General features: G+C 42.2%; 1 protein-coding gene across 2 annotated transcripts in view; it reads right to left on the reverse strand.

Moving 5' to 3' along the window:
- Positions 1–1,030: 1,030 nt before the first annotated feature.
- ecrg4a (ECRG4 augurin precursor a) overlaps positions 1,031–12,998 on the reverse strand; it is a 38,707-nt gene continuing 26,739 nt past the window's right edge. Inside the window, exons 4-5 of one of the 2 annotated variants that reach the window (XM_072577568.1) lie at positions 9,853–10,001; positions 1,031–1,472 (exon numbers count right to left, since the gene is read on the reverse strand). In XM_072577568.1, coding sequence (XP_072433669.1) covers positions 1,305–1,472; positions 9,853–10,001 — 317 coding nt within the window. In that variant the 3' untranslated portion in view covers positions 1,031–1,304. Of the gene's footprint in view, positions 1,473–9,852; positions 10,005–12,998 lie in introns of both variants that reach the window. The other variant, XM_072577567.1, reaches the window with a different exon arrangement.

The following is a 12,998-nucleotide window of genomic DNA, read 5'->3' on the forward strand; positions in this document are numbered from 1 at the left end:
TGGAGGCTGATACATTTACAACATTTAAAAGGCATCTGGATGGATGTCTTAATGTAAGGGGTTTAGAGAGATTTGGGCCAAATGCTGGCAAATGGGACTAGATTAATTTAGGGTACCTGGTCAACATGGACAAGTTGGACTGAAGGGTCTGTTTTCATGCTGTATGTCTCTATGACTCAATGGCTGTGTTTTGAGGTTTAGAAGAGAACTTACAAGTAGTTGTGTTCACATGCATCTGCAGCTTTTTTCCTTCTAAGTGGTAGATCATGGATTTGGAAGATGAGCTGCTGCTGCTATAATATATTAAGGTGGAGGGAGTGAATGTTGAAGGTGATAGATGAGATACCAAGCAAGCTGGCTGCTTTTCCATAGTTAGCATGAAGTTTCTTGAATGTTCTTGGAGCCATAATTATCCAAGTGGAATTTGTTCCATCACCCTCCTGACTTGTGTCTTTTAGAAAGGTTTTGGGAGTCAATGTGGTAGTTACTCACCATAGAATTACTAAACTCTAATCTCTTGTAATCACTGAGCTGACTGATGCAGCTCAGTTTCTGATCAATAGTAAACTCGAGGATATTGGTGGTCATGGTTTCAGTGATGCTGATGTCATTTATTGTTGAAAGGTGATGGTTTGAGTCTTTCTTGTTGCAGAAGGGCAGATAAGTAGCAAACAAAATTTATGTCATACAAAGCCAGGCCCAAATCTGGATGCTGTCCAGACTTTTACTGCACATGGACATGAACTGCTTCAGTATCTGAGTTGTTGCAACAAGTGCTGAAATTTGTGTAATCAGTGAACAACCTCACTCCGAACCTTACGATGGAGAGAAGGCCATTGATGAAACAGATGAAAATAGTTGGGCTGAAGAAACTACCCTGAAGAATTCTTGCAGAGATATTCTGATGAATGACCTCCACCTACTATAATTATTTTCCTTTATAAGAGAATTGACTCTAATAAAAGAAGAATTTCCCCTCCGACATAATGGAATAGCTATCCAAACTTAATTGACAAAATATGCAACAAGATAACACTACTTGAAACGTTTATTGAGAGTGTAGAAAGCCAGTTGAGAGAGTAAAGTAAATACATTTCAGAAACTCTACCTTCTGATTCAAGGAGTTACTCAGCAAATTATAGAAAGAAAGAAGCTACTTTCTAAAAGATGCACATTAGGTTGTTCTGTATAGTGACAACATTCAATTTAGAAGTCTGAAATCTCTTGGTCAAGAAAAATAATACATAACATGCCTGCCGGGAGATAAAGCTAAACAACATAACACTTTTTCATTACATGTTGCTTTAATAGTCATCATAGTTAACATCAGCACCAATGCGTATAGATTGGGAATAATAAGGACCAGTTGGAGAATTGTCATCATAATGGTAATGAAGGTAATACCGGGCACGGTCATCACCACCTGCGCCTTGATGCACACCCAGCCAGTATGCAGCGGCATCTTCAAATTGCTGTGGGGTATTAGCAAAAAACAATTAATGCTTCACAATTAATATTTCAATCTCTGATCATTTCACATTGGCAAATGAAAGGACAAATCTTTGCAACTTGCTAAGCTTTAAAACATGGAAGAAAAGATTGTTAATTCTTGAATATAGCAGTTCAAATCAAGATGATAGAAGACCACATAACCCAGTGCTCATTCTTAATGGCATAAATAACATCTGCAGGCAATGCCACCCTCAACGTATTTGTCAATTCAAGTAATCTTGTTTTTAGAAGTTATCTTAGGAGGGGTAATCCAAGATGGAGGACGGGAAAAAATTCTGGCTGTAAGAGCTGCTCCTTTTTTTGAGGTATTTTAGGTGTTGGAGGTGATTTCCTTGAATTCCAGGAGCAGCAATTACTGTTTTATATGCTGTTGCATTGTATTGGAACTTTGGGAAAAAAAAGTCAAAATAACAGCAGATTAAAAGGGAGAAGGGTAGACAAAGGAAGCACATGGTGAGGACAGTGCAGGAGAGAGAGAGAGAGAAAGAGAACCTGCACAGTTACCGCCTTTGCTGTTTGAAGTCGTGTATCGCTGGACATCGGAGTGCATCTGGGAAAATTAACAAACAGTGAAATTCACAACTAATCTTGGAGGAACTGCTGGGTGAAGTTCACAGCCCAGAATCAGATAAGTTAATTGTTATTTTAAGTCTGTCCAAAAGAGATGCTGCAGTAGTGGGTACAGTGGATTCTTTCTTGATTATATGTTTTTGGAGATAAGTCTCTCGATTAAACTTAAAATATAAGCCATAGCTATGAATTTAACCTGGGGCAGTGTTTGTAGGGGAATAAGAGGGTGTTATTTTCTGGATCTGTAGATTGTGAAGAAGCAAAAATGGCCTTTGCAGTGATATGTACTTCTTGTCAGATGTGGGAGTTTAAAGAGAGTTGAAGGGTTACTGTGGATTATATCTGCCATAAATGCTGTTGGATACAAATCTTATCAGATCGAATGGATCGGTTGAAGAGACAAATAGAAGCGATGAGGAATTTGCAACAGCAACAGTATGTGATGGATGGCAGTTATAGAAAGGGGAGCAAGTCTCAGATACAGTCACATAGATGGGTTAACTCCAGGAAGGGTAAGAGAGGTAGGCAGCTAGAGCAGGAGTCGTTTGTGGATACACACATTTCAAACAGGTATGCTGTTTTGGAAAATGTAGGGGGTGATGGATTCTCAGGGGAACATAGCACGACCAGCCAAGTTCCTAGTATTGAGACTGGCTCTAATGTAACGAGGGGTATGTCGGCTTCCAAGAGATCAGTTGTGTTAGGGGATTCTGTAGTCCGAGGTACAAACATATGTTTCTGTGGCCAGCAGAGAAAAAGCAGAATGGTGTGTTGTTTCCCTGGTGCAAGGATCAAGGATGTCTCAGAGAGGGTGCAGAATGTTCTCACGGGGGAGAGGGGCCAGCAGGAGGTCATTGTCCACATTGGAGCCAATGACATTGGAAGGGAAAAGGTTGAGACTCTGAAGGGAGATTAGAGAGTTAAGTAGAATTTTAAAAAGGAGGTCCTCAAGGGTAGTAATGTCTGGATTACTTCCAGTGCTACGAGCTAGTGAGACCAGGAATAGGAGGACAGAGCAGATGATGCATGGCTGAGGAGCTGGTGTATGTGAGAAGGATTCACACTTTTGAATCATTGGAATGTCTTTTGGGGTAGAAGTGACCTGTACAAGAAGGACGGATTGCACCTAAATTGGAAGGGGACTAATATACTGGCAGGGAAATTTGCTAGAACTGCTTGGGAGGATTTAAACTAGTAAGGTGAGGGGGTTGGGGGGGGTGGGACCCAGGGAGATAGTGAGGAAAGAGATCGATTTGAGATGGGTACAGCTGAGAACAGAAGTGAGTCAAACAGTCAGGGCAGGCAGGGACAAGGTAGGACTAATGACTTAAACTGCATTTATTTCAATGCAAGAGGACTAACAGGGAAGGCAGATGAACTCAGGGCATGGTTAGGAACATGGGACTGGGATATCATAGCAATTACGGAAACATGGCTCAGGGATGGGCAGGAACTGGCAGCTGAATGTTCCAGGATACAAATAAAGGATAGAAAGGGAGGCAAAAGAGGAGGGGGGGGTGGCATTTTTGATAAGGGATAGCATTACAGTTGTGCTAAGGGAGAATATTCCCGGAAAAACATCCAGGGAAGTTATTTGGGTGGAACTGAGAAATAAGAAAGGGATGGTCACCTTATTGGGATTGTATTATAGACCCCCCGATAGTCAGAGGGAAATTGAGAAACAAACTTGTAAGGAGATCTCAGCTATCTGTAAGAATAATAGGGTGGTTATGGTAGGGATTTTAACTTTCCAAACATCAACTGGGACTGCCATAGTGTTAAAGGTTTAGATGGAGAGGAATTTCTTGTGTACAAGACAATTTTCTGATTCTGTATGTGGATGTACCTACTAGAGAAGGTGCAAAACTTGATCTACTCTTGGGAAATAAGGCAGGGCAGGTGACTGAGGTGTCAGTGGGGGAGCACTTTGGGGCCAGATACCATAATTCTATTCGTTTTAAAATAGTGATGGAAAAGGATAGACCAGATCTAAAAGTTGAAGTTCTAAATTGGAGAAAGGCCAATTTTGATGGTATTAGGCAAGAACTTTCAAAAGCTGATTGGAGGCAGATGTTCGCAGGTAAAGGGACGGCTGGAAAATTGGAAGCCTTCAGAAGTGAGATAACAAGAATCCAGAGAAAGTATATTCCAGTCAGGGTGAAAGGGAAGGCTGGTGACTATAGGGAATGCTGGATGACTAAAGAAATTGAGGGTTTGGTTAAGAAAAAGAAGGAAGCATATGTCAGGTACAGACTGGATAGATCCTTAGAAGAGTATAAAGAAAATAGGAGTATACTTAAAAGGGAAATCAGGAGGGCAAAACGGGGACATGAGATAGCATTGGCAAATAGTACTAAGGAGAATCCAAAGGGATTTTACAAATATATTAAGGACAAAAGGATAACTAGGGAGAGAATAGGGCCCCTCAAAGATCAGCAAGGCGGCCTTTGTGTGGAGCCACAGAAAATGGGGGAGATACTAAATTAATATTTTGCATCAGTATTTACTGTGGAAAAGGATATGGAAGATATAGACTGTAGGGAAATAGATGGTGACATCTTGCAAAATGTCCAGATTACAGAGGAGGAAGTGCTGGATGTCTTGAAACGGTTAAAGGTGGATAAATCCCCAGGACCTGATCAGGTGTACCTGAGAACTCTGTGGGAAGCTAGAGAAGTGATTGCTGGGCCTCTTGCTGAGATATTTGTATCATCGATAGTCACAAGTGAGGTGTCGGAAGACTGGAGGTTGGCAAACGTGGTGCCAAATTTTAAGGGTGGTAAGGACAAGCCAGGGAACTATCGACCAGTGAGCCTGACCTTGGTGGTGGGCAAGGTGTTGGAGGGGATCCTGAGGGACAGGATGTACATGTATTTGGAAAGGCAAGGACTGATTCGGGATAGTCAACATGGCTTTGTGCATGGGAAATCATGTCTCACAAACTTGATTAGTTTTTTTGATGAAGTCACAAAGAGGATTGATGAGGGCAGCGCAGTAGATGTGATCTATATGGACTTCAATAAGGCGTTCGACAAGGTTCCCCATGGGAGACTGATTAGCAAAGTTAGATCTCATGGATTACAGGGAGAACTAGCCATTTAGATACAGAACTGGCTCAAAGGTAAAAGACAGAGGGTGGTGGTGGAGGGTTGTGTTTCAGACTGGAGGCCTGTGACCAGTGGAGTGCCACAAGGAGCGGTGCTGGGCCCTCTACTTTTTGTCATTTACATAAATGATTTGGATGCGAGCATAAGAGGTACAGTTAGTAAGTTTGCAGATGACACCAAAATTGGAGGTGTAGTGGACAGTGAAGAGAGTTACCTCAGATTACAACAGGATCTGGACCAGATGGGCCAATGGGCTGAGAAGTTGTAGATGGAGTTTAATTCAGATAAATGCAAGGTGCTGCACTTTGGGAAAGCAAATCTTAGCAGGACTTATACACTTAATGGTAAGGTCCTAGGGAGTGTTGCTGAACAAAGAGACCTTGGAGTGCAGGTTCATAGCTCCTTGAAAGTGGAGTCGCAGATAGATAGGATAGTGAAGAAGGCATTTGGTATGCTTTCCTTTATTGGTCAGAGTATTGAGTACAGGAGTTGGGAGGTCATGTTGCGGCTGTACAGGACATTGGTTAGGCCACTGTTGGAATATTGTGTGCAATTCTGGTCTCCTTCCTATCGGAAGGATGTTGTGAAACTTGAAAGGGTTCAGAAAAGATTTATAAGGCTGTTGCCAGGGTTGGAGGATCTGAGCTACAGGGAGAGGCTGAACAGGCTGGGGCTGTTTTCCCTGGAGCATCGGAGGCTGAGGGGTGACCTTATAGAGGTTTACAAAATTATGAGGGCGAGGATAGGATAAATAGACAAAGTCTTTTCTCTGGGGTTGGGGAGTACAGAACCAGAGGGCATAGGTTTAGGGTGAGAGGGGAAATATATAAAAGAGACCTAAGGGGCAACTGTTTCACGCAGAGGGTGGTACGTGTATGGAATGAGCTGCCGGAGGATGTGGTGGAGGCTGGTACAATTGCAACATTTAAGAGGCATTTGGATGGGTATATGAATAGGAAGGGTTTGGAGGGATATGGGCTGGGTGCTGGCAGGTGGGACTAGATTGGGTTGGGATATCTGGTCGGCATGGACGGGTTTGACCGAAGGGTCTGTTACCATGCTGTACATCTCTATGACTCTATGACTGTCAAGAACAGCTCTACCACCTGTACTTTATCACTTACTAATATCGTACCAAATCCTTATTGTCTCTCTTTTAAAATAATCTGTTCACAAGCCCCCAGCCTCTAGTTACAGCTCATCTGGAAAATTGCACTTATTCTCAAACATCCCCAGCGTCTTCCCTTATTCTTGGGGTTGCCACAAAATTTAATGATTTAACCAAAAAATGCATAGTCTCCAATTTACCTTTCTGATGGAATCAAGTTAACAGAAAACACTGACCAGGTTCTTGTGTTTAACAAGAACTACTGTGCTTTTTTTAAATAAATTCTCACCCCAAGTAAACAGCAATGAACTGGCAAGATGTGGCTTTACTAGTTAAAACTTAACAGCTCCCACAGCCCACTTAAAAATCCCTCTATACACAAGTACAGACAAAAAATCTTGTGGGTGTGGAGGTTCAAATTTCCACGTAATCATCTCAGAAGAACTAAAGTCAAGAGGTTCAATCACAATTTTGCTTTAACAAATTAGATTGGATTTCCATTCATTAATTGATACTTCTCAACAGTCTTTGTGTCACTGTTTCACAGTTTTCTACCACCATTAGAGTGATTGACTTGTAATCGTCTGTTCATCCCTTTTGTATGAAAAATGTAACATTGCATTGTTCACATCAAAAGAAGACTGAAAGATTTTAGGCAGAACCTCCACAATTTTCAATCTCATTTCCCTCAAATCCAGGGTGCATTCCATCTGGAGCAAATAACTTTTCTGTTTTGAGGATTGCCAACTTAAGTACCTCCTCGTTATCATTTTTAAAAAAAAACTCATTGGCAGCAGTGTATAAGAAATCCAAGAAGCACTGCTGCAACTTGCCAAGGAACTTCCAACGACAGCTTCCAAAACTCTGAGTTTGTACCATCTAGAAAAATTGGACAGCCGATGGCCCTGCACGTCCCCCTTCATGCAACACACACTCCTGCCTTGGAATGATGGTCTGTGTCTTCCAATGGAAGTGAATCATTGTAGCAATGTACCCTCAAATCTATGCTTTGGGACCATTCAGAAGTTATTAGGCACTGTTTGCCCAGAAATCGCCAGGGCAGCGTAAAAGTCCAATGGCCAAATTCCCCCTGTCTGAAACCCTCTGAAAAAGTCTACAGCTGAGTTGGAGTTGCAAACTTGAGAGGATTTTGAATCACTTGCTTGAACAGTTACCTATGATCACTTAGAGAATTAAAATCTAGAACATAGAACATTACAGCGCAGTACAGGCCCTTCGGCCCTCAATGTTGCACCGAGCTGTGAAAATTATCTGCTGCCCATCTAACCTACACCATTCCATTATTATCCATATGTATATCCAATGCCCATTCAAATGCCGGTTCCAAAATATCTGATTAACAATAAAAACTGGACTTACAGCTCAAATTGAGCATCACTACCTTATCAAACAGGCATCACAAAGCATAGCTACAGAAATAGATGTAAAGATCCATAAAGGAATGATTGGTCAGGGACCTGGTTCATAGCGAAGCCAGTTATTATATCGATAACAATCGGGCAAATTAAGAGCTCAAGCAAACTTAGAGTCATACAGCATGGAAACAGGCCCTTTAGCTAAACTCATTCATGTTGATCAGGTTTCCTAGACTGGACTAGTCCCATTTGCCTGCATTTGGCCCACATCCCTATAAACCTTTCCTAACCATGTACCTGTCCAAATACATTCTTCAGGCAAATCAATAGATGATTTAAATGATAATTTCTATTGATTAATTCAGAATTGTGATGGGATTTTTAGTCTGAATTCATAAGAGACTGAATTATTGTAGGAATTGCTGATGAGACTTTTTCAGATTTATTAAAGTTCAAAGATGATCTGACTTTAGACAATGCCATTCACATAGCGAGTCAAACATAAGTCCAAAAACACCTCAGATCAATCTTGAGAAAAGGTACAAAACCACAAACTACTTATGAGAAGCTTATGAGACAACAAACACTATATATCCTTGTCAGCACTGTGAATCAAAAAGCCTTCACAGGCTTAGACAGTACCTAGCTATTAAATGTGTTTTTTTGTACCAGTCACTTAGGAAGTCACTTTCAGAAACCGTGCAGAACAGGAACACAGTTTCGGAAGAGAGACACACATCCGCACACAAGAACAATGTATAACCAAAAATCTAAATTTTTCCTACAGGAAATAGATAATCCAGACCTTCGATATCAGATTATCAAAACATTTGTCAATATTTATCTCAAATTTCAAGTGAGACATGGGCAAATGTCACTATATTACCAGATAATGAGCCATGGTTAAGAACATACTATCTATCTCAGTACAACATGGTTCTGGAGACACATTACTTAAAAATTAAATGTATGTCACAAGTAAATCTCCAATTTGGTATCCCTATAATAGTAAAAAACATACTTTCTCACTTCTTTATTGTGAAATAAAAATGTCTTTACCTTAATCTTGTTCAAATCGCATAAGGAGTTAAACTATAAAAAATTAAGGAACAGCTAGCCAAGAAGGAGCAGGTTGAAGAACAGACTGTAAGAAGATTGCACAGCTCTCTTTAGCAGAGCCCAAACAATAAGCAGAATCCACTGAAATCAGTTAGGTTGGTATAGGAAATTTGTTTCATATTATCAATGAGATGGCAATCTGTGACTACATAAAATTGGTATAAATGTTTTCCCCCTCGACCCTAGATTGCATGAGCCTGAGATTTGAGAGATTAAAAAGCAAAAAGTTAAATAGCAGCATACCCTGCCTCAGCCATTGACAAACGGATAGTTTCTGTAAATTCAGAACACAACACTGCTCAATGAACAAATATCCATGGCGGATCTAACTCTGATGTTAGATACAAATGTGACTTGGAAGAGACCAGTTCAAGCAGAATATTTTACTTCCTCATCTTTCCAGGAAGAATCTTCAATCACTTTGAAACAGATAACACCAAAACAGTAACAATCCTCACATGACGGAATGGAAGAAGTGAATTTATTGTTCTCAATTGGTCACTGACCATCAGGAAGAGAATCCCAGTCAATGCAAGAATATAAGAAATACGAATAGGAGTAGGCTATTTGGCTTCTCAAGCCTGCCCGGCTATTCAACAAGATCATGGCCAACCTGTCCCATGTCTCAATCCCTCATTAGTGCCAGCTCATCATAGCTGTCAACTCCCTACTATTGCAAAAATCTACTGCCCACCTCTTTAAATGCATCCAGTGATCTAGCCTCCACAACTCTCTAGGATAGAAAATTCCAAACATTTACTACCTTCTGGGAAAAGAAGCTTCTTCTCATCACAAGCATCCCCTTATTCAGTAACTATGTTCCCTTGTTCAAGATGCTCCCATTAGTGGTAACAGCATCTCAACATCTATCATGTCAAGCCTCCTCAATCTGTTTCAGTAAAATCCTTAATTTCTCATTCTTCTCAACTCTCATGAATTAAGGACTAACTTATTCAACTGTTCTTCAAAGGGCCGAGAGAGGAGGATATTTTGAACAGGTAGAATTATGCTTTATGCAGAATTTACATCATTTTCTCAAACATTTGTGAAACATACTCACAGCTTCAGAATATCCCATGTTCATAAACTGCTGATACCACTGCTGAACATCATCACGTGATCTATCCCATATATAGCGTTTTGAACGCTTCAAACTGTTCAAAAACCCTTTAGCCTTGGACTCAGGAACTGAAACAGCCGACTTCTTATCTGCTAAAGATGTCAAAAATAATGAACATGTTTTTCAGTCAAGTAAGAACTTGTATTGATATAGCACGTAAATCACTGAAAATTACTTTAAGCTATGCAACTTCAGTTCTAGTTCTGTACATGTTATTCTAATTAAATGTCAAATACATAATTTGCCAATGGATGAAATACTGGATTCTGGATTAGTGGTGCTGGAAGAGCACAGCAGTTCAGGCAGCATCCAAGGAGCAGCGAAATCGACATTTCGGGCAAAAGCCCTTCATCAGGAATAAAGGCAGTGAGCCTGAAGAGAGATAAGCTATAGGAGGGTGGGGTGGGGAGAAAGTAGCATGGAGTACAATGGGTGAGCGGGGGAGGGGATGAAGGTGATAGGTCAGGGAGGAGAGGGTGGTGTGGATTTGTGGAAAAGGAGATAGGCAGGTAGGACAGGTCCAAACAAGTCATGGGGGCAGTGCTGTGCTGGAAGTTTGGAACTAGGGTGAGGTGAGGGAAGGGGAAATGAGGAAGCTGTTGAAGTCCACATTGATGCCCTGGGGTTGAAGTGTTCTGATGCAGAAGATGCGGCGTTCTTCCTCCAGGCGTCTGGTGGTGAGGGAGCGGCGGTGAAGGAGGCCCAGGACCTCCATGTCCTCGGCAGAGTGGGAGGGGGAGTTGAAATGTTGGGCCACGGGGTGGTGTGGTTGATTGGTGCATGTGTCCCGGAGATGTTCCCTAAAGCGCTCTGCTAGGAGGCGCCCAGTCTCCCCAATGTAGAGGAGACCGCATCAGGAGCAACAGCTACAATAAATGATATTAGTGGATGTGCAAGTAAAACTTTGATGGATGTGGAAGGCTCCTTTAGGGCCTTGGATAGAGGTGAGGGAGGAGGTGTGGGCACAGGTTTTACAGTTCCTGCGGTGGCAGGGGAAGGTGCCAGGATGGGAGGGTGGATTGTAGGCGGGCGTGAACCTGACCAGGTAGTCACGGAGGGAACGGTCTTTGCGGAAGGCAGAAAGGGCTGGGGAGGGAAATATATCCCTGGTGGTGGGGTCTTTTTGGAGGTGGCGGAAATGTCAGCGGATGATTTAGTTTATGCGAAGGTTGGTAGGGTGGAAGATGAGCACCAGGGGCGTTCTGTCCTTGTTACGGTTGGAGGGGTGGGGTCTGAGGGCAGAGGTGTGGGATGTGGACGAGATGCGTTGGAGGGCATCTTTAACCACATGGGAAGTGAAACTGCGGTCTCTAAAGAAGGAGGCCATCTGGTGTGTTCTGTCGTGGAACTGGTCCTCCTGGGAGCAGATACAGCAGAGGCGGAGGAATTGGGAATACAGGTTGGCATTTTTGCAAGAGGTAGGGTGGGAAGAGGCGTAATCCAGGTAGCTGTGGGAGTTGGTGGGTTTGTAAAAAATGTCAGTGTCAAGTCGGTCATCAGTAATGGAGATGGAGAGGTCCAGGAAGGGGAGGGAGGTGTCAGAGAAGGTCCAGGTAAATTTAAGGTCAGGGTGGAATGTGTTGGTGAAGTTGATGAATTGCTCGACCTCCTCGTGGGAGCACGAGGTGGTGCCAATGCAGTCATCAATTTAGCGGAGGAAGAGTTGGGGAGTGGTGCCGGTGTAATTACGGAAGATCAACTGCTCTACGTAGCCAACAAAGAGACAGGCATAGCTGGGGCCCATATGTGTGCCCATGGCTACCCCTTTGGTCTGGAGGAAGTGGGAGGATTCAAAGGAGAAATTGTTAAGGGTGAGGACCAGTTCGGCCAAACGAATGAGTGTGTCGGTGGGAGGGTACTGTTGGGAACGTCTGGAGTTTGTTTTTACCTCAATGGATGAAATACATTGAATGACGTGAGATTTCTGTACTTAACTTTTGATTTGAGTGTATGTATCACATAGGAATTATCCATTTCAGTGCAAGTTCATTTTTAATGAGGTAAGAAGTTCTAAATACTACCAAACAATCTCTCTGGCACTAAAAATAATGATTGGCAAGTGCAAGAGTATGATTCCTTTAGTTGACTTGTAGACAATCTTGTGTTTTTTGATAGTTGGGCTATGAAGAACTTCCCGAATGAAAGACCCTAAAAAGGTTTATGGGCAAGTTCATTTGCCAATGATCACCCAAAGAACTGTCTAATCTGGGACTATGTTACTGGATAGAAAGGTTCAAAACAGAAACAAGCCTTTCGGCCCACCACAGCTATGCTGACCATGATGCCATTCTAACTAATACCTGCCTACATATGAACCACGTCCCTCTTCTCCCTTAAATAAAAACCAAAAGAACTGTGAATGCTGTAAATCAAAAACAAAAACAGAAATTGCCAGTAACGCTCAGTAGGTATAGCAGCATCTGTGGAGAGAAATCAAAGTTAATATTTGGGCAAAGTAATCCTTCCTCAGAACTCCTCTATTCACTGCCTTTTACTGATTGAATGTTATGAACGATAACAACAAGGCGGCACGGTGGCACAGTGGTTAGCACTGCTGCCTCACAGCGCCAGAGACCTGGGTTCAAATCCCGCCTCAGGCAACTGACTGTGTGGAGTTTGCACATTCTCCCCGTGTCTGCGTGGGTTTCCTCTGGGTGCTCCGGTTTCCTCCCACAGTCCAAAGATGTGCGGATCAGGTGAATTGGCCATGCTAAATTGCCCGTAGTGTTAGGTAAGGGGTAGATGTAGGGGTATGGGTGGGTTGTGCTTCGGCGGGTCGGTGTGGACTTGTTGGGCCGAAGGGCCTGTTTCCACACTGTAAGTAATCTAATCTAAAACAAGATCATTGAAGCATCTTTTCTGATATTAGCATATTAAATATATGGTAGTAGCAAAATCAAGTTATTTTTTTAAAAATACAATTGTGCTGCACTCTAATATATATCTTATTATAAAGCAAATGAAAAGTACAGTTATCCATTTTAACCCTGAACTGAATTTTACCACATTTTTACCATATCATGAAGGGTGTCTGTTTGCAGTGGCCAATGAGTTTTCTCACACAATCACCTGAGTAACTACCTACT

The sequence above is a fragment of the Chiloscyllium punctatum genome, chromosome 9 (assembly GCF_047496795.1).
Source record: "Chiloscyllium punctatum isolate Juve2018m chromosome 9, sChiPun1.3, whole genome shotgun sequence".
Lineage (NCBI taxonomy): Eukaryota > Metazoa > Chordata > Chondrichthyes > Orectolobiformes > Hemiscylliidae > Chiloscyllium > Chiloscyllium punctatum.